Consider the following 22585-nt stretch of genomic DNA (forward strand, 5'->3'; position numbering starts at 1 on the left):
GGTTTAAGGCCCACCTTGGGCATAAAGACTACTAAAAAGAAAAAAAAAAAAAGAAAAAAAAAGAAGATGGGAACAAGAAGATTAGTATCAATGGTCTCAAGCTCTTTTTGGAAATAAAAGAATTCACACATAGCATTTATAAATAATGTATTATATCTACTTTTCAAATTATTTGACCCCACACTAAAAGCTTCATTTCAAAAGACAACGGAAAAACAAATCACAAGTTAGCTAACATAAAAGTTTATTGAATAAATACATGCATTGTCATGTAAAATTAGTTGATCAAAAAGGACACTCTATAATAATTAAAAAACGCTCTGTTTTCCATTTGCAGTGGGTGACGACCAGAGTGTAAACGCACATACAAACTGGTCTGCATTGAGCTTAGGTTCTTGAAGAAGGGCTGGCCTCCTGATGAAGCGTAGCTGCGAAATGAATTCTCCTAGTACAGAATATGAGTCGCGGTGACTACAGCTACGATCTGAAACTTGAAAACAACACCGCCACACTTCCATATTTTAAGGCACAGGATAAGCAACCCACTAACAGAATGTAGTACAAACTAACAGAATTCAAATTCATTTAATTTTCCTCCCATTGGTTTGGCTCAATATAGAAAAGTTAACGTTCCCTTTTCCTAGATGAATCAGTTATTAAGAACCAGTGACGAACATTTTGAGAACTCAAGTGTTCTCCATCACAGAACCCTGGAGTGCTGAGTCTGGCCTTGACAGTGATTCTCACCCCTCCCCCACAGAATATAAGAGCTTCCCACTGAGGGCTCATCTTGCCAGAAGAGACAGAGTCACATTGGGAAACGTTTAATGTCTTTAGAGTCGTCCCTTTCCTTTCTTTCTTTCCTTTTCAGCAGAATGAAGCCTGCTGCCGGGGCCTCAGAACCTGCAGATGGGTCTGTCTCCAGGCTCCCCAGTCCCTGCATCACAAGGCGTGCGTCATGCTGCTAACTGGCTTTCTCCCTTTCATTGTATTTATTTTGCCTCATTGCTTAAAGCATTCCATAAAGTAAACATATACCAAATAGGTGAGCACATGATTGCAAAACCCAAATGTTTAGGATGCTGGTAAAAATTACGGTTATGATGCATTTCAGTGAGTGGTTCTCTTCTTATAGATTATGCCAGAAGCCCTTCAACAGACCGAATTAAAAAAACAAGTCTTCAATAAATCTAATACCATGGGCAGGCAACTAGATTTAATAAGTAACTACCTGCCTTTATCATGCTACTAAAATACCACAGTTAAATTTCATGTGTGCATATATGTTCATGTGTGCATCAACGTATGAATAAATTCCTCCTGGACACGAATGCTGGACATGGTTTATAGAGAAGTTTCACTAAGCAGGAAACAGTGAGATTATACCACCTTTAAGATTACATGAAATGTGCTGTGAACTACAGACTCCATCAGAAACAAACCCAGGTTCCGACTGTCAGTAAAACAAACGTGAAATCTGCGGGAAGGCAGAAGTGTGCAGAAGTAGCAATCGGCGTCCACCACAGGCACTTTGGTATTTTGGTCACATGAGCAGTCCTTGAGTCCACGAGACGGATTTCCGGTAAGCTCTCCAATTTCGGTCACAAAGCTCTAGCCCCCCAGGATCTGCATACGTGATTCAGAATGTTCTATGGCTAAGGAAGTCACCTGCATCACACGTTCCCCAGAGACATGCAGAGCAAAGGACACTGCTGCAGAGCCTCATCCCCCAGGAGGCTTGGGACTCGAGTACACAAAACATGCTACAATAATCCCAGAAGAAAAATATTCCAAAATAAAAACTGTATAACAATATCCCAGTACTGAGGTCAGCCACGGCATAAGTGAGGAGACTCAGGAAATGGTTATTTACAGTCCACAGCCGCCGTGCTGGAACCCTGTGGCCCAGCAGCACGTGGCCTTGCACAGGGCGTCCGATGATGAACGAGCTGTTGGTTTTTAAAACAACTTCCTACCTACTTACCCAGATCTATCCCAAACTTTATGGTGACCACGTGAGCCTGTCTTCGCAGGCTGGGAAAACACTGGAAATTAACAAAGCTCATGACCGATGGTTTCACAAGAGCCTAACTGCTAACACTGAAAACTTGTATTATATTTTAGGGCGTATAACTGTGTATCTGTGTACTACTTCATAAATAAGTTATATCAGGCAATTAAAAATAAACTTAAGACATTTCATTTTACGTAAGAAATTTCAAATTAGTGCACCATGATTTATGAATCATGACAATGCTCTTAGTATTTTGTATTACTCAGTTACACACTTTTCCTTATAAGCACTTCAACTAACTCAATAATACATCTTTATAGTTATGAAACTGGTAATATTTTGCATACTTTCGTCATTCATGATGGGCAGAAGTATACTAATATTTAATCTTTCAGCCTTTCTTTTTAAAAAGAAACACCATAAAATTGGTCACTGAGAACTTTACCCTGCAAAGACAAAATGATTATCTGTCATAAGAATTTAATACATTTTAGAAGAAAAAAAATATATTTCCTTAATCCATTTTCTTCAGAATTTAAACCAGCATGTAGAGATTATAAAAAATAGTCTATTTACATGGCATAGTGTACCTCAGTGTGTACAAAACAAGGCAATAGTAAAGCATATACATACATCTGCTTCCTAGTAGATACAACTGACATACAGCTTTACGTGACATGGTAACTATCTGCTACCCTATTACACACTGTAATAACTGGTGAAACACTACAGAAAATTAAACATACGAAATCTAATGATAATATTGGCCAAATATGCCTAAAATGTCAACATGGTTTATAAAACTATTAAGATTTATATAACTAAATACACTGAAATTATAAAAACAGTATTGGTACATGTGCGGGAAGGCGTGCTCTGAGCACACAAGGGTGGGCTCCTCGCGCCCGGCATGGACTACGTCACCACGTGTGGTCTCGTGCCATCTTCCGTGAGGTCATACCTGGGGGTGCACACGGAGAGGAGGACAGACGTGAGGTCAACTGGAGAGACTGTTGTGAGGTAAACACACAGGGCTCATCTGTGGTAGGACACTCACCACTGGGTCCAACCCTTGGCTAGTTCTTCGGACGCCAGACCAACCAACACCTGTGGGTGGAACATTTGTTACAGTGGGTGCAGCAGCCCCTGCTCACCCCCCACAATCCTCCCAGCCTCTCGAACCTCCTCCTGCCCCAGTCTGGAACTCACTCTCTATTATCTTGAGTCTCTCCCTGTCAGTGTTTTGGGCTCTGATGACCCCCCATGAATGATATAGTGGGTCACATCCAAGAGCTCCACCCTGTACCCAGCAGTCTCAAAATTCAGTTATTAACAAGAATCAGTGCAGATAATTTACAAGGATATTGGCTCACGCGCCATTAACGGCAGCACAGCTGGTAGGGATCACCAGTAACTGGTACCTATAACTGAAAACTCCTCTTCCCTAACTTGACCTTTGTGTACATTCAATATTAAAGAATATACAATCTTATGCAAGAGTTCCATGTGAATTTACACAAAGACTAGAATAAATTCAGAAATAAAGCCACTAATTTGTTAGATGAATCATATACCAACAATATGAATACATAAAATCAATGAAAATAATTTAAAAATAATCTTCAAAATGTACTCAGGTTTTAGACAACACGGTCTTTTATAATCCACTATTTTATAGATAAGCGTAATCACAGAGGACGTTCACCTCTTTCCACTTATTTAAGTATGGTCTAAAGAAAAATGCACTTTGGGTAAGTGTTTCATGTTTATACAATGCAGGACCTGACCAAAGATATTTTTCAAACTTACTTTGCCAAGAAGCCCTTTATCTTTGGACAGGAAGCCGCCACTGTTCTTCACTGCTACATCCAACGTTCTCCTCTGTACTTCTGGTAATGAAACGCTGAAATCAAAGCTGACATGGAGAAAAGAGGACCTTCCTTAAATTTCCCCCTAATTTTATTGTATTTTATAACTAAAAAAAGACATTTCTGCTTATGAGACAGGTCCAAATGCTACACTGATTTTTTATTACACAATTGAGTTCTTTTCAGTGTTTGGATCTGGCATTTCATGAAGACTCAAAAACAATTTTTTCCCATTATTTTCCAAACATGCGTGCTGACTCTTGCACCCTAAGTATGGGATGTTGTATTTATAATAGTTAGAATGATGGGGGACTGGGGACATTTGTAGAACACAGCCGGGAGTCCAGATCAGTTCACTCATCCAGGCCTAAAGACTAAAGAACAGTAATTACAATGACCGGGTTAGCGAACTAAGTGATAACAGCCTCATGGAAGCAAACAGATCTGCAGGGCACTTTCTAATGGCTGAGGTCAGACACCGCAACCCAAAATGCCTCCAGGGCACCAAGTCCTCAAAGCTGGCTGGTGTCCTGCCATTGTGAGGCAGGGTCTCTGGTAAACCAGAGAACAGAGCGCTGAGGCCCTGCAGGGATGTGGCTGGAAGGCTACCTGCCTTTCCAAGCAGCTGGAGCAGCTAGAAACCCAGCCTTGCAGGTGGGGTCTCTGAATCCTTAAATGCTGGGGGCTAAGTGAGAACACTGTCAAAACACACCCCCACCAGGATCTGCGGCATGCCTGTCAGTTTATGACCGTGGTTTAAACAGAGCTATTGGCATGAAGTTATCATAGAACGACCAGTCCCTCTGAAGATACATGTAAACAGAAGTGACAGATATTTTGACACCATTTGACTTTATTATTTCCCAAAATGCTGGTGGATTTTTAGCTATAGAGACCGTAACGTAAGGCACCCAGTTTGCACAGACTGAGGCTTATTTATTAAAAGATTTTACTTATTTATTTGACAGAGATAGCGAGAGAGGGAACACAAGCAGGGGGAGTGTGAGAGGGAGAAGCAGGGTTCCCGCCAAGCAGGGAGTCCGATGCGGGGCTGGATCCCAGGACCCTGGGATCATGACCTGAGCCGAAGGCAGACGCTTAACGGCTGAGCCACCAGGCACCCCTAGACTGAGGCTCATTTCAATGTGGCTTGAGGCCCCTGGAGGCCACCCGAGACCCTCTCTGGAGATGAGCACATCAGACTGAGAGCAGAAGCAGTAGGACCTTTATTAAGACAAACCACTATAGAGATCTGTAAAAATGTTAAACAAAAATGCCATATATATATATAATTGTTTTGGAAACTACTTTTCTTTTTCAGGAGAATATTTTAAGATGTTATAGACTTATTATTATTTAAAATAAAATTTAAAATCAAGCATTGGGTGTTGTAAGTGACGAACCACTGAATTCTATTCCTGAAACCAATATTACATTGTATGTTCACTAACTAGAATTTAAATAAAAATTTGAAGAAAAAAATTAAAATATACTTATTTTAAATTCTGTTTTTACAACCCCACAAAATGAAAGTTCTTTAAGGTCCTCAATCATGAGTCTCTCTTCCACAATGTTCACAACTTGGACTTACTATGCTTAGCGCTTCTAGATGAAATCCAAAATGTTTATCTATTTATGTTGGCAAGTCTGTGGGTGCTCATCTCAAATTCTTCACTGATACCACCCAACAAGAGTGTTGGTTTGAATGCATCAGTCAGTCAAAGGTACTGATCGAGCCTTCCTCATTTGATGATTCAGTAATCTGCTCCCCCCCGAGTAGACACATACCTCTGGTCAAACACGGGGTTCAGTGTTCTCTTCGACACGTGTGTTTTCCTCCGTCCCGACCTCCTCTTGTCTGGTAACAAATACACGCGGACGTAGGGGTCAGAGCCGTCTTCAGAGAACGCAATGAGATTTCTTATGACGCAAACCAGAGGACACGAGACATTACAATCTAGGAAAATGACCATTAGCGTCATGTTCAAACTCACTATTCTGATTTCCCATTTATCTGAACCACTGAGAAGCACAAAGGAGCAAAGTGTGCTTCTGTCTTCATCCCGTGCTCACTTGTTGGTGGAGATGACTTCTGCCTCCATTTCTTGAGCCCAGTATTTGGGGGACATTCTGATACCTTGTTCTGCTTTGAAAATGGCAACTGCTGGTGTATCTTTCCACAGTACTTACACTGTCTGTCTTTTCCCAGTGAGGAAGTGTGGTCGGCCCTACAGCCAAGGGAAGCAGCCCTCCGGGAGACCCCAGCGAGGCCCCCCGCCCTCCTCGGCGCCAGCTCAGGCTGCTCACTCCACTCTCTGCCCTTCGTTGATGAACCTTTCACCCCTCTGTGCAGCCCTGCGGCTCTTCCCCCGGGAGAAGAGAGCCAAGCACAGTCTGGCATTTAACTACATGCACCTACTTCAAATTATGCACGTGCTGATCAACCTGAAAACCTAGTTCGGGGATTACTTGGGGAGAGTCCTGTGTGACAGTAATCATCTCACAGCGAGAATCCACAGAGCGCTCAATAAACAGGTATGAAACTGAACCCTACACTTCTATAATATTTCTAAATGTCACTAATTTTAGCTTCCTATGTTTCTAACAGTCTTTTAAAAGATTCAAATATTTATGTCATACGTTTATATCATAACTTCTACTGAGATGGACAAGTTACCTAAAAGGGAAATAATTAGCTGGCTGCATACTATCATCACTAATCAAATACAAATTAAAGCAACACTGTCATCTCATGTTACACTTACTAAATTAGTACACTGACAATAAACTGTTCCCGATGGGGGGGTGGGAAAGGCACACCTGTACCCTTGGGTGCCAATATCAAACAGTATGCTCCAGAAATGGTCTTGAAAGACTATTGATAATACCTATCACAATCCCATAAACTTCTTTGGATTCTCTGAATTGATATAACTTTGCTCCTGGAAATTTAATCCCAAGAAGACACTTCAAGAAAAGAAAGATATGTTCTTTACTACGCTACATGTAATACGGACAATCTAAACATCCAGGATGGCAGCTCAAGAGTGTACTACAAAGCCACCAAAACGGCTATGAAGAGAAGATACTTACGAAACAATGTCGAGAACAAAGCAAGAATACAACACTGAATACTAGGATTATGGTACAATCTCATGACTTTGTTCTTCAAAGATGTTTGGTGAGGCTACAACTCAGTGTTTTGCTCCCCATGTAATGGCTACCCTGGGGCCCCAGGGTGCCCAGCTCACCTGCAGGAGTGCACGACCACCACGAGCTTGTTTCTCTGTGAGCTATGCCGGATGGTCAGCTGGATCTGCCCCAGGGGCGACTGCCCCAGCGTTGTCCCACTGGGGAAGCAAAGCAGGAAGTTACAGCTCTCCTCAGAACTGAAGGGCTGTGCGTCACTGGTACAAGAAGGAACCAAATTCATTACCCATGGACTTGAACAAAATTTGAACTCTGGACTCTTAATCAACCAGCTGAACTCACATTTCAAATAAGGTTTCAACATAACTTAATCATTCAGAACTGACAGCTTTTTCAGTTAGGGTCCATGGTAAAAATGAGACTCGGAGGTCTCCTAATTGCAAACATCAATTCTGTCACTACCCTAACCTACACATGCTTTCTCAAAGCCCCACACACATTGGCTTGCTTTTACTGGCAGCCTGTCTGACACAGCACTACCCCTTGGCTCGCTCTGACAGGCTTGAAGCACAGACTCCCAAGACCACCAACAGCTGCTCCAGTGCAACGTCCCCCAAGACCAGTCCAGCTACTCCCCAAATTTGGCTCCTGTGAAAAAGTACTTTCTTATTTAAAATTCTATTTCCTTTTAGAGCAAGAGAGGAAGGGACTGGTTTCTTCTTTTTTTTTTTCCCAAAATAGCGGACGTGAGGAAGCACGAAGGAGAAAAGTATGCTGGGTGTGGGTCACAGAGCTGCACCCTTCCTCTACCCCCAGGAGCACTCATCTCATCTCTGCCTCCACTTCTGATTCCTCAACACACCTCTGAGAACAGCAGACAGGAAGAACAGCTTCAAAGGGCAAGCTTACTCCTTCCTCTGAGAGGAAAAGGCTAACATCTGAAGCTTGCGATAACTGTAAGCTGTTTTCCTCCTTCTCTCAAGAACCCAGGGGCACATCTATGAATCCAAACACTCGACAACAATGGCCAGTGGTCATAACACTGAGCACACAGGACCTGTTCTTATAGCAGACACAACTATTGTGCTAAGAGCGCACCTCAGCTCTAGAACCCGCCTTTCTGGTCTGAGGACAGGCACACCGTGGCTTCAGACCCTTTCCTAGTCACGGAACCCGTTACCCACTGCTTCCTGATCTTTAAATGAGCCAAACATTAGGCCCTAGAAAATGGCAGATTTATTTTCAAAGTCAAAGACTCAATGAGTAAACAGCCAAAGCCACCTTAAGTTCTTTTAACCAACTTAAGATGATATCCCTTCTCTGCAGCATGAAAGATGTGTTCTGATTTGACAAGAACAAAGGGGACGTCTAGTTACTTCTCCAGCTGCCGCAGTCTCTGCCGAAGCTCCTGGGTGGCAATGGGCAGTGATATGTCTGAGGCTATGCTTGGGGTGGGCTCCTTGACGGAGACATGGCTCGGGGAGCAGGTGGCAACAGCCTGGAGGCTGGAGGAGCTTCTGCCCAGGTCTCGTGGTCCCTGGGGGCTGGCCTCCACAGGCTGGGCTCTCTCTTCCCCACCAGGCTTATCGCCGCTCCCAATGACGGGCGTGCATGGGGCTGTGCTGCTATCACCAGAGCCTGGCGATGCAGACATCTGAGATCTGACAGAGATTTTCCTCCCTTCTTTAGAAACAGAGGGTCGCTTTACTTGAGCTGAGTGTTGGTGGTCTGGAGACCTTTCTTGCTTTTCGAGGTGGAGTACCTACAGGTGGAAGTAAACATGAAATTAAAATCAGTGACACTAGAACAGCCGGATACCTGAATGGCTTCAGATAGATTCACTTCCAAATGTTTCTTTAAAAGTTGGCACAAAACAGTGTAAACAATCTAGTCTGTATGTTCAGCTACTCTATTATTAAAGTAACACCATATTACAGTCAGTTTAGGAAAAGGAAAGTCTAACGAATTAAAGTATCACTTCCGTGATGTAAATGTCACTTCTGCGTTTCTCTTCAGCCTCTTCCATTTGCACACATTCCTGCACAGTTGTGGGGTGATGTCACTGCTGGGCGAGTCTGAGCCGAGAGCCCCCAAGAAAGGATGAGAGGCAAGGACACCCTCCCCAGGGGGCCACCACACACACAGCCTCAATGCAGGAGCAGGCCTCACGCTCCTCAGCTTGCGTGAGCATGTGGACCCTTTGCTTTGCTGGCTTTCATCTGTTGTGTCCAGGTGTGCAATACTCCACCGAGCAGAGCCTGTACCCCACAAACCCTGCACCCTGGGGTTAGTGACAGTGTCACCTCTTCCCGTGTTTATAAAATAAGGCTGCAGAAAATATCTTCATGTTCATGATCTCTCTGCATTCTGCCTTCTTACTGAAAGTCAGATTTGCAGAAAAAGGATTCTTGGCTCATGGGCTTTTTCGTTTATGGCCTGGAGACACTGTAGGCCTTTCTGGAGAAACTGTGCTGATCCCCAGAGTTGGGACCAAGTGCAAAGAGACCATGTACACTGCATGCTCCAGAGACTAAGTGTGCTTCAATTTTTTAAAAAGTGGGTTCCTTTTAATTTCCATTTTAAAAATTAGTGAGTTTTAGCATTTTTCATCTGTTTGCCAACTTTATTAATTTTGAACATTTCCTTAGGCACTCACAAGAATCACTGTCTACTTCAGACAAAAATTTTTTGTTTGTAATTTCTACCATCTTGTAGAATTTTATTAAATTTTCTCTCCTGAATGGCCTTTGAAAATTTAACTTGGCCTGCTCAAGCAATCTGGAACGCCAACTTGGGCAGATGTCTGAGTCCAAGCCTCAATTATCTCTCCCTTGGGCACCTGGAATCCATCAGCAGTGGCTTCCTCGCTCCCCAGACGAGTGCCCCGTGCCCTCTGCCACACTCTGGAGCAGTGCCCACAAGCGTCAGCAGTGTTGCCCATTACCCCGTCCACTCCTGCACCTGCTGCAGAAGACTACAGTACCCTGAGGGCGATCTTCATCTTCAGAGTGCTGTTGGGACCTGAATTACTGAGTTGGAATCGCTGGTTCATGGTCATGTCATCGCTGGTAAGCAGCTGACTGAGAGGGATCTTCAGATGGCCCAGAGAACACTGATGCTGTTCATCTTTCACCTGAGGGATACACAACAGAACACACTTAGCTCTGAAGGCAAAGACAAACCATATAAATGTCCAAAATCCAGTCTTTAAAAAAACACTTCCACCATCTCTAGGTAGGGTTCTCATAAATGACTGACACCCTCAGAATGCTGTGATGAGTGAGGTTACACTGTGTCCAAGCCCCATGTGCCTGTCACCTCCTCATCACATAGTTGTAATGAGTTGTAATGTAATTGTAAAATGCAAATGTAATTAGAACCATGAGTTAAGAGGGAGCAGTCCACACAAATCTGAAGATTAGGAAGAAATGTCTTAAATTCTTTTTTTTAAAGATTTTATTTATTTGACAGAGAAAGAGGCAGTAAGAAAGGGAACACAAGCAGGGGGAGTGTGAGAGGGAGAAGCAGGCCTCCCGCTGAGCACGGAGCCTGACGTGGGGCTCAATTCCAGAACGCTGGGATCATGACCTGAACCGAAGGCAGACGCTTAATAACTGAGCCAACCAGGTGCCCCGAAATACCTTAAATTCTGTGAAAATGGTGACAATACACATTCACGGTGATGTGTCTTATTAAGTTTCTACTGGTGATACTTGTTTATGGAGAAAAACATTTCTAAATGCCTTATTTTTTTTTTTAATTTCATTTATTTATTTGACAGAGAGAGGGAGCACAAGTAGGGGGAGCAGCAGGGGGAGAGGGAGAAGCAGACTCCCCGCTGAGCAGGGAGGCTGACATGGGGCTCAATCCTAGGACCTTGGAATCATGACCTGAACCAAAGGCAGACGCTTAACCAACTGAGCCATCCAGGCGCCCCTTCTAAGTACCTTTTAAGCATTCCCTATTCAAAATCTACCTGGTTGTTTTGAAAATTCGTAGCATCCACTTTAAATGTATGGCAATTTCTGTCTCCTGAATTATACCCTTCAGCATTACTTCTCTAACAGGTACTATTCCTGTTAGACCGTTGTAATACAAAATAGTTTTTTGTTTTTTTAAGAAATATATTATTTTTTAAAAGTAGGCCCCACACACAATGTGGGGCTTGAATGCATGATCCTGAGATCAAGAATTGCATGCTCTACCGACTGAACCATCCAGGTGTCCCAGTAACACAAAATAGTTTAACTGAATACAGTAAGAACATTAGAGATTTCACAGACTATTTGAAAGTAAGTGGTCAAAGACGCTAACTAAATATGAACACTTAAAAGCCTGATTGCTTATTTCTCCTTAAACTGTAATCACAAAAGCATTTTTAAAAAGATTTATTTTTTGAGAGAGAGAGACAGAGAGAGCGAGTGAGCACGCACAAGCAGGGGGTGGGGCAGAGAACAAGCAGACTCCCTGCTGAGCAGGGAGCCAGCCATGAGGCTTGATCCCAGGACCCCGAGATCATGACCTGAGCTGAAGGCAAGACGCTTAACTGACTGAGCCACCCAGGAGTCCCTCGCATAAATAAAATCTTAAAAAAAAAAAAAAAATTAAAGATTCTGTAATTATAGATTATTTGAAAAATAGTGTGATTTATGAAGAAAAAATTAGCTAGAAAAATACAAAATACAACAATTAGCTAAACATGTACATTTTGTATAAAACAGAATGCAGAAATATAAAACAGCAAACACAGAATAATGAAACAGGTTGGGCACGACCGACAGTCAAGGAGCTATGACCACACCATGGCAGGACATCCCCTCTCAGTCCTCACGATCTGAAGGGGCTGAGGAACGAAGTCAGAGTTGTACACACAAACAGAAAATGGAGGCCGTTAAGCTTCTCAAAGATTGCACGCTGGGAAATAAGTCATAACCAGAAAAAAAGGGGGGAGAACTAGGATTGTTTAGACTAGCATGTTCAGTATGCCGGCAACGGAAATGAGCACATGAGCTGTGTGACCCACCTGGCACTTTCCTTGGAGCTGAGCTAATGTGAGAGGAGGGCAGAATATACGACCACTGAGAGTAACAGGTGTACATTCAAGAACCTCGGACTCCTCCCGAGAATATAACTTATATATATTATGTATGTTCAAACATGTGGAGGACTTCACTTCTGGCCATGATGGAGTAGCCAGACCTAAATTTATCATCCCACGTTAGCTTAAGAACCAGACAAAATGTATGGGACGATGGGGTCTGGGCTGGACAACATGAGACACTGGACACAGGAGTGCCCTGAGAGTATGGAAACCAACTGAGGTGAGCCTGACAAGTATTCCCTGCCCGGACGGTGTCCAGGCCATGGTTCTGGCATAAGGACCCCAGAGAGATGTGAGTGGCTGCCCTGAGTTGAGGACACAGGGTGAAGAAATCAGGAAGCAGGAGGTTCCAGAGAGAGCTAGAGGCCTCTGAAGACCCCTCATCTTCAGCCAATCAGCACAGGAGGGAGCAAACTACCTGAGGCCAGGAAAGATGTCCCCAAGAGGAGCAGGGGACAATTCCCAGAGCACAAAGGGCTGCGGACAGTACCCATTCCAGCAGTGATGAGAAATCCCGTAACACTAGGGCATCAGATGAGTGAGGCCACATGATCCCAAGATTAAAGGCTGTTGGGCCTGCCTATCAAAACTTAAATCAAACCGTGAAAGGCTCAGTGTTTCCAAGTTACTTACTTGCAAATGAGAACAAAGCTCCAAAATATTTAAAGGAATAAAAACCTCCCCCAGCACTCAATAATGTAAAATTCACAATGAAAAATGACTAGGCAACCAAAGCAGCAGGAATATATGACCCATAATGAGGGAAAATAATTCGTAGAAGCAGATCCAGCAATTATACAGACGACAGAATGAGTAACAAGGCACCAAAAACTCTCACATAGTAAACACAAGAAGGTACAGGAAAGACACGGAAGAGAAAAAGATCCAAGTGTTTACTTCTGAGATGAAAAACACACAGGATGGGATTGACAACAGAAGAGACACTTGAGGCAGGGAAAAATCTGAGGAAAATATTGGCCAAAAATTTTCCAAACTTTAACAGCAGCAGACTTTTCATCAGTAACAATGCATGATGGTCCTTTAAGAAAATAAAACTGATAGACCTCTTACCAAACTGATCAGGGGTAAGAGAGGGAACATGAAAATTACCAGTATCAAAAACAAGAAAGGGGACATCTTTCTAGGACATTAAAAGGACAGTAAAGGGATATTCTGAATAATGTTGTGCCAAGAAATTCAACAATTTAGATGAAATGGATGAATTCCTTGAAAGGCATAAATATAAAAAATCATTAAGAAAAAACAGATAATAGGTCTATATCTATTAATGGAAATTAATTTGTATTTAAATGCTTTCTTACAAAACTACAGGCCAAGATGGCCTCACTGGTGGAATTCTCCAAGCCTGTGAGGAAAAAACCCAACTCTACATAAACTCTTCTAGAAAAATGCCCAGGAGAGAACACTCCCCAACTCATTCTATGAGGACTGCATTACCCTGATACAAAAACTAGCATTACAAGAAAACAAACTTACAGATTAGTATCTTTCATGACTAAGATACAAAAATTCATCACAAAATTTTAGCAAGTTAAACTGAATACATAAAAAGGATATTACATCATGACCAAGTGGAGTTTATCCCCAAATAAAGGTTTGCAAGGTTTAATATTGAAAATCAACAATATGTTTTACCATATTTACAAACATAAAAGGAAAAACCATATAATCATCTCAATAACTGCAGAAAAGGCTTTGAGAAAATTCAACATCCATTCATGAAAAAAACACTGAGCAAACTAGTTAGTAGCTGGAGTAGAAGGAAACTTCCGAAAACAACAGACTTAATGATGAAACTCTGAGGCTCTCCCCTTAAGACCGGGAAGGAGGCGAAGATGTCTCCTCACTCCAGAGGTGGGAGGGCCACAGCAGGGGAACAAGGCAAGAAAAGGGAGTGAAAGGTACCCAGACTGGAAACACGGAAGTAGAAGTGACATTATTAGAGAAAACATGACTGCCACATAGAAAGCAATCCTAAAGTATCCACAAAAAGCTGACAATAACCAAGTACAATATCAATATACAAAAGTCAGTTGCATTTCTAGATACTAGAAACAAGCATCAAAAGTTGAAAATTGAAAAAAAATTACATATCGAAAAGTATGAATTACTTAGGGATAAGTCTGACGAAGATGTATTGATTATGATGATGGGTCCCATAAACTGTACTCTTTAAATCCGTGCAGCAATTTGTACGTTGGCTCTATTTCTACGGTTCTATTAAGAAATTCAAATAAAATACCTCTACTTCGAGGTCCTGGCGCTTGGGATTGTGAATGAAGAAGGTGAAGTTTTCCTCCCACACAGGCTCATTGGTTTTGTACCGAATCTGAAAGAAAGAACCAAATATCAGCTCTCTGACATTTTCTGTGGAAAACGCCACCAACACTGTGTTTATTCATTTACTGTGTTTGGAAGCTTAGGATGACTTTAATTAAGTTCCAAGTCATTTATTTACTGAGCAGTGCTACTATATATTACTTGTGAAAAGTGTTCACAGACGGAAATGGTCCAAAGCTTTTAGAGTGCGTCAGGGAAATGAACTGTTATGAAATCCCAACTGCGTGCCCATCTCAATGACAAGACGTCATCTGCTCTGTCTGGCCTCTGTTCTACCTCTTCCTCTACATAATGCTGGTAAGTCAGGAAGCTTCTTAAATTGTGAACATTTAAAAGTGAACAATGGCCTATAACTTTAAATAATTCCTGAAATGCTTTTCTTACATTAAGAAAGCAGAAGACATTATAGCAACAGCAATGACCTCTCAATTTTTAAATAGAATTGCGTTTGTTGAATTTTAAGGACTGTTGGTTATCTTTCAAACAAAATATTTATAGCGCATTCAAAGGAAACTTAGAAATTTATCGCATGTCATTTATCTATGAAATCAAGCAAAAAGCATATTATATTTTTAATGTTATTTTAAAAAAACGAACAATATATTTGTTACCCTATAAAGAAATAGTTATCTATGAGTTGATTTGAGAAAACAAGAGAAAGATATGGAAATCAACAATCTCACGCCTACACCATCAGCCAGCTGACCATTCTCATCTAAGACTTGTGACAGTGACATCACAGGAAACTAGTCAGAATCTTACCTTGCTCTCCTGGGCCTTGTGTCCAACTGACATCTGGACAAGAGGGTTTGGATTGCTGTTTATTTTCTTCCCTGACTATCCAAAAACAAAAAACAGACAAAATAAGTAAGCATACATCTTGAAATGGGGCTTACTAAAAATGAGATTATTGGCTCATATTAATAGTCACTTCTATTTATTTCTGATACTTCAGTTACAGGGAATATCTGGGAACAATTTAATTGGAAAATAATTGCTGAGCATATCCCAAAGCAAAATTGTATCTACTGTGTGAAAAATTAAGAAAATTCCTGTTTGCATATGATTTTTAAATGCTAAGGTCTTTTATTTTTAAAGCAAGTTATTTTGGAAAAATGGAATCTTCCGAAAATCTTTAATGCTAATTCCAGCTTTCAGAACTTATCTTTCTCGCATAAGAAGATGAATGTGCAGCGAATGGAAACAGAAAGCATGAGGAAGGGCAAAGGTAGGAGTGTACAATTCAGAACAGTCCCCTGGTTGAAATAATAAAGATACTACAAAGTATCAGAGACGTCTTCATGTTTTTAACTTAGTACCTTCTGTGCAAACATGTAGCTATCAGATATCGAATCTTGCTTACCAGCTCCTAAGTAATTCTCACTGGAAGAATAAACATCAATCTAGAATTGCATTAAATTAAGCAGATATAAATATGAAAAAAATTCAGGAATAAGAAAAAAATGGTAAGAGGCATACTTTAGCAGACGGGTGATAGAACGTAGTAAAACACAACATATATGGGACATGAGGTTTATTTATAACTTAGCCCCACAAGAAGATGCAGTTAAATATCTGTGTTAGTGGGAATTAGAAGGTCACAAAAGTGTTTTTTAGTTAAACAATTTCAAAGTCAATCCTCAACACTGCAGCAATGACAGAGATAGGCATCAAATTCATATGCTTATCAGAATAAAATATTACTAGCCCAAACATACTGTGACAATTTATTTTCTGGTTCATCTTTCTGATGAAAATAAATTCTGCAAAATGAAATAAATATTGTTAAAAAAATATCCAAGGCTATAGACTACTGTGGCAGAGAATACTAACTTTTCCCCTAAATCCTTCCTTTAATACTGGAAGCCCGGAGTTCCAGCTGAACACAAGTCCTCTGTACAAGAAAATTCCATTTCTGAATTTCCCTTGTACTTGGGTGTGGCCAGGTTAACAGTCTGGCCTTCAAGGAGTGGTGTCCTCCCTTTGCGATGCCATTTTTGGCTGGAGGAATTTGAACGGCAGAGCCACGGACCAGGATTCCGTTACATTCTAGGGAAATAAAATTGTCTTAAGCTATAGCAGCTTCTGATACAGCAACTGCATTGATACAAAAACTGTTTCTTGGCTAATATAAGTCACTTCATCTCCGAAAAAGTAGCCATTCATTCCTAGAGTTACTGTATCTTATCAATTCTGAGACACTTTTTTTTTTTTTAAACTTTCTAACATCTCTTGAAAACAGAATGAAACTTACAATTGGTTTTTAGGCAGGTCCCAATTGTGAGACAGTTGTTCTTGCTTTAACTGATTTATTTTGCTTCCATTTTCCTTTTGTTGTGTGTGATGTAATAAAAATCTGTATTTATCCTAAGCCTAAAAATTCTTCTAATAAACAAACACTATCAAGCCCTAACTGGAATTTTTTTTTTTTCTTTCTTAGTGGTACATAAATTAGTGGTGTATTTTTAAATGAATGATGTTTTACACTTCATGAAATAAGGTAAAACCACTAAGTCTTCTACCATGCTGCTATATTCAAAATGCATGAGCACAAGTCGGACATATGGGCATAATGAAAACATGAGTTTTCATTTATTTTTTTAACATTTTAAGTAGGCTCCACGCCCAGTGTGGGGCTTGAACTCATGACCCTGAGATTAAGAGTCACATGCTCTACTGACTGAGCCAGCCAGGCACTCCAAAAATATGAGTTAAGTTAGACTGTCTTGAATTAAATTTCAGCTGTTTGCAATTGATTACTGAGACTTACATATTTCATCTATTTGAAACTTGGTTTTCATGTCTGAAAAATGGACACAAAACCATTTCCAAACAAACCTTGTTAGGTTTAAATGAAATGATGTCATAACAATTAATTGCTACACTGAGCTCTTTTACATGCATGATCTTATTTACTTGATAACTCCAAAAAATATCATATCACTTCCAGTCTATAAATAACAGAGGATTAAAAATCTTGCTATAGGTCACACTGATGAGTGGGCCAGGCTGCAGTTCAAACCCAGACAGTCTGACTTAGAGCCTTCATTCCCAACCATAATGTCTTGCTGGTCAATGATCCTCAGATTTCAAAGAAATGGTGAGGAGAGACTGTTGATCTCATTCCTTCCAGTGTTCTGAGAACAGTTACTTCAACGGCTGTGCTAACTAGTACTGCAAAGGAGTAATTCACTGCTAGGCCACACTTCATCTCAGGGTAGGTAAGGGCTTAATAAATCCTGTGTCAGAAAGCAGAAACTATTTGTCTTGCTCACTTTTAAAACTGAACTTATTTTCCTAGATGAAGTTGATTAAAAACCATTCCTGATTCCTTTGGATAGAATTTTCTTAAAACAATTACACTTGATCTACCCCCCAACCCAAATATTTAAGACTAAAATGTTCAAGAAATCAGAGAAAAAAATAAAAAAACACTGTAAGTCATAGAAAAGTTAACAATTTAGCCAGAAAATACATGTTCATGTTGTTTTAGGGAGTGGAGCTTAGTTTTCAATATACCTCATTTAATGAAATTTAAAGCTTCTCGAAAGATCTGTCACCCAAACCCAGCAGCACCAAAAGCCATGAGGTCACCAACTCAGAAATGGCCCTAACTTAGCATATTGGAAGAGGTGATTTCTAAATGGATAGTCACAGTGCACAAGGAAGGAATACCTTGAAATCATAATCTAAAAATTGGTTAAGTTTTTAAATAGACCTTCTATTTCACCATTTTCACAAATTCAAATCCAATTAAAATGCAGATGATTTAAAACCATCGTAGATACTGCTGCCTAAGGCCAAGAGGCGAGAAGTCTAATTTATCATACTGGTACTTTATAAAATTTATCTTCAAAGTTGACAAATTCTTCTAACTACTAATTCTCAGGTAACAAAAAAGGATCTCTCTAACTAGACAACTAATTACTACATTAGTAGGCAGGCAATTTGTCAATAGACCCATGAGAGTTAAAAAGCATCATCTCTTTCAATATGTTTCAATTAACTTTTCAAAGGGAAGCTATTAGTTTACCTTTAAAGCTTTCTGAACTGCAGACTTCTTCAAGACATCAGGGTTAAATTCTAATGGGTTACTCTTTCAAGTCAGAAGAAAATGAATATACCAAGGGTTAATAAAACATGCAACGAGGAGTTTATGTAAGGTTAATGACACGAAAATTTATGAGAACAAAAAAATCTTTAAATGAAAACCACCAACAAGAATGACACAAAAAACCAGTAAAACTCATTTTTAGCACATACAATTCTTTACACCCAAGATTTTATCTTAGAATAAGCCTTTATAAATATCAAAACACATTTCTTCTATGATTACTATGTTCCTTTAGGATTATTGTTCTTTTTATACTCCCAGCCCTCTTGTCTTTGGGATTTGAAAAACCCAGGAGTGACACTTTAAGAAAGGATTCTATTTCCTATCCTTTACTTGAATAAACCCCTAAAATATCAACCATAAATACACTACAGGAAAAACTACAAACAAATGTGCTGTACATGCTCAAATTGCTCTCAAGTCAGACCGTATCCTAGCCTAGCAGATGTTACTTTACTTCCTTCTGAAATTTACCCTCTCCGCGCAAAACCACAGCAGGAGTGGGCCTTCTCCACTTCACTCCCATTTTCTCCCGAGCATCAAATGCAGAAGCTGATCACATCATTTCAAAAGTCTGTCCTGGCTTTAAAGTTCTATTATTATGGGTTTTATGTTCTACTTTTATTCACTTTTTAAAAAATCCATTACTTTCTTGCCTTCAAGAGGGCAAGACTGAGTTGTTTTACAAGCTCCTTCAAGGACTAACATTTAAGATTAAAGATTTTATCATGTTAGTTGTAATTATTTTCATATGACAAACTGGTTTTTACTATGTTTTCATTAAACAGATGATTTCATAATGAAGAAAGATGGACAACTAGCTTCCCTGCCTCCTGTGGCCATGGCAGGTTAGGCCAGATGAGAAGATAAAAACATCTGGCCAAAAGGAATTAATGTGATATGAAGGCCAGATCACTGAGGTGGCCTGTGGAGCTTTAAAACTATGGGACCCACCAGATTGGCCTCTAGCAGGAGCCTGGACAGGTGAGGCTGGGAACCACTACCCCGAGGTGTGAGGACTGACAATCCTCAGGTGTCCTAAGACCCTTCTCTGAAGCTCACTTTGGATAGATGTGATCGAGGCTAAGTGTACATATTATCCTAACATGCATCAGTGAAAGCAAAACAAGGAGAGAGGCCATGGTGTGGGTCAGGGTGCTAGAGGAGCACTGTGAGACTGTGGGAAGCTGCACAGGCTTGAAGGAGAGACAGGCCAGATCACAGCAGTTCACGAGTAGGAGCCCACTGTGAGCCCTGGATGTGACTGCACCTTCCACCCTTGGGCTCTTCACCGTCACTGGAAGCAGTAAAGCTACCTGTACTTTTTAAAGATTTTTACCTTTAAGTAGTCTCTATACCCAGCATGTAACTTTAACTTACAACCCGAGATCAAGACTTGCATGCGCTCCCAACTGAGCCAGCCGGGTGCCCCCAATTTGTTTTTAAAGACTTTTAAGTAATGCCACCTGTACTTTTTAAAAGTGAGATGGCACCTAGCATCATCAAACCCAACGGTCTTCACATTACAGAGCTAGCATTTTTATGTATAAAGTAGGCGATGGTATGAACAGTCATCTCAGATAAACTCCATGAACTTACAAACTTGAAGTGATAACAAATTCACTTTAAACTAGGATGGAGTAGACAGCTTAGTTCAAATTCCAGCTCTGCTACTGACTAGCTGTGATCTTGGGTCTCTAACCCCAGTCCCCACGGTCTATGTGTTGTCTCAGTTTCCTTATCTGAAAAGTGATTATGGGGGCCTGAGACTAAATGAGGCATACAGGTAGAGCCCTTGGAAGGTGCTCAGCAAATGTATGCTGCTGTGTAAGTCGCAGGTTGTAAAACTAGCCACTGGGAGCCAGAGAACACCCTCAGCATTCCAGTTTCAAATTCAGCCCGAAATCTGACCGAAAGGAGGGCAAAGTACTGACAGTCTACATTGTCAAGAGGCTGTTTCCAGTACAAGAAAAAGTCCTGGCCTGCTAAGGGTTTGCAGATGGCCTCACTGGTGGTAATGCATGTACAGGGTTGGAAATTAAGTATTCTGAGTAGGTAGAAGCTAAGAGTCCATTGTGCCTGGCCTTTATTAGAAATACCAACGCTCTCAGGCCTTTGGGGCAAAACTGAGAAAGCAATGATTTAACTTCACACTGAAAACCAATGGGTTTAAAAAAGAAAAAAGGCAATCAAATCCGTTCAGACTTATTTTGTAAAACATTTTGTTGATGCCTATATTCGAATCATTAAGCCCTAGTAGTATGTGATTTTGATAATGCGGGAGGAAAGCTAGTTTTGATAACCTAGCAATGTCTTAGCTAAATATTATAAAGCAATTAAAAAATCCTGACACAAGGTCAGAGATATTTCCCTTAAAAAAAGCAGTTACAGAATGAGAAAAAGTAACTAGGAAAGCTACTGCAGACTAATAGTTTATGCGGCAGCTGTCGTCTACAGACAGCAGCTTACAGTACAACCTACCACTAAGAAACACCTAAAACAAAGTCATTTCATGAAAAAGTGACAGAGAATGGTTGCCAATATGCACCAGTGACCTCATTTTGACTTTTAAAATGACTTTAAACAGGAAAAAGCAAAGAGTGAGGAGACCATGGTTATCATTTCCTACCTGTGTGACTCTCAACAGCTCGCCAAACCCTTCAGAGTCTTGATTTCCCTCAACTCTAAAATGGGACAAAATACCTGTTCTTCAAGTTTTGCCCCACCCTTCTTTTTTAAAATAAGAATAAACTGAAAATGCACGTGGAAATAGAAATGAAAACTCTTAAAAAATGCAAAACACTACTACTAATGGATTCAAAGGCCACAGAACTTTAAGGGTCTCACTAGCTACTGAGTTAAATCCATCTAGAAAGAGTAACTTTCTAGACTAATGACTAGGCCATTGGTGACCTTCTCTGACCTTAAAGCAAGAAAAAAATCACTACCTGCTAAAAGCACCAAGAACAGTACCAGGAATCAAGGCCCCAGAGCAAGAACCCCAGGAAACAGACATAATGAGATCAGAATCAGCTTCCCAAGTAAGGGTTAGAAATATTTTTTCTCCCTCAGGGGCTCTGGTTAAAATGTGAGGGCGAAGGTAAGGTTCCAGGGTTAACAGGTGGCCTTCTGTCTTCACTGACCATCCCTATGGGCACAGCTGGCTCTTTCAGGAAAGCCATGTTCTGACACTTCCATGTTTCACCAGGAGGAAAAAGTAGATTTAAGGAAATTTTTTGGAAGCTTGCAAATCAATATTTACATCTCACATTGAGATGAACCACAAGAAAATCAGTTTTAATCATTACGGCTTCATTTCTTCCTCAGAAGAATTTTTATCTTTATTTTTTTACGGGCCAGTAGCAGCTTAGGAACGTAAGGCTTCTTCATAACTCACCAGGTTTGTTCATCTCATCATCAGACGTAGTCACCAAAGTTGGTTACAGCAGTGTTACTTTTACAAAACAAGCACAAAAGAAACACACACACAGTACTGAAATCATGCAAGAAAGTTAAAAACGCATGCCACACCATTCCACCACTGAGTAGATGGCATTAGAAGTTCCAGCCCACATTCTAGCAGTCTCCATTAAAACAAAAGGAAGAAAGAACACTGGAGAACTCACAAATAGTGCTCTATAGACTGAGGTAGTATTTTCACAAAACACTAGTCCCGACGCTCGCCTCTCTTTTAAGTAGCCACACCCAAAGTTTCCCTCGTAGATACTCTTAGGAAAGTGGAAACAGGAGGAGAAAGCAAAGAATGGTGGATTGCGGTCAATGAACGCACAAGAAGCACTAATAAATAGGAGTGCAAAAGGCAGAGTCAAAGCATCCCACAGAAACGCAGGAGACCTGGTTGGCAAACGCTCCCATTTAAAATAAACACCCAACAGGGCAGCGGTTTTGCAAAGATCCTTTGCCTCTGACAGCCAGAGCATACTTCATGCACAAAGTGCCATTTTAATAGATTAATA

At 40.8% G+C, this 22585-nt stretch overlaps 1 protein-coding gene across 7 annotated transcripts in view; it reads right to left on the minus strand.

Annotated features, from left to right (window-relative positions):
- Window positions 1-227: 227 nt before the first annotated feature.
- The window catches only part of ESYT2 (extended synaptotagmin 2), an 81407-nt gene continuing 59049 nt past the window's right edge, over window positions 228-22585 (minus strand). For 4 of the 7 annotated variants that reach the window (XM_048213078.2, XM_057304400.1, XM_044392246.3 and 1 more), the window contains 10 exons: window positions 22235-22336; window positions 15257-15331; window positions 14397-14483; window positions 10016-10165; window positions 8409-8794; window positions 7134-7232; window positions 5671-5802; window positions 3824-3929; window positions 3072-3121; window positions 228-2975 (listed from right to left, as the gene is read on the minus strand). In XM_048213078.2, the coding sequence (XP_048069035.1) occupies window positions 2930-2975; window positions 3072-3121; window positions 3824-3929; window positions 5671-5802; window positions 7134-7232; window positions 8409-8794; window positions 10016-10165; window positions 14397-14483; window positions 15257-15331; window positions 22235-22336 (1233 nt within the window). In that variant the 3' untranslated portion in view covers window positions 228-2929. Of the gene's footprint in view, window positions 2976-3071; window positions 3122-3823; window positions 3930-5670; window positions 5803-7133; window positions 7233-8408; window positions 8795-10015; window positions 10166-14396; window positions 14484-15256; window positions 15332-18527; window positions 18591-22234; window positions 22337-22585 lie in introns of all 7 variants that reach the window. The other 3 variants (XM_057304401.1, XM_026479247.4, XM_026479246.4) reach the window with 2 other exon arrangements.

This window comes from Ursus arctos, unplaced genomic scaffold (genome assembly GCF_023065955.2).
Source record: "Ursus arctos isolate Adak ecotype North America unplaced genomic scaffold, UrsArc2.0 scaffold_3, whole genome shotgun sequence".
Classification (NCBI taxonomy): domain Eukaryota; kingdom Metazoa; phylum Chordata; class Mammalia; order Carnivora; family Ursidae; genus Ursus; species Ursus arctos.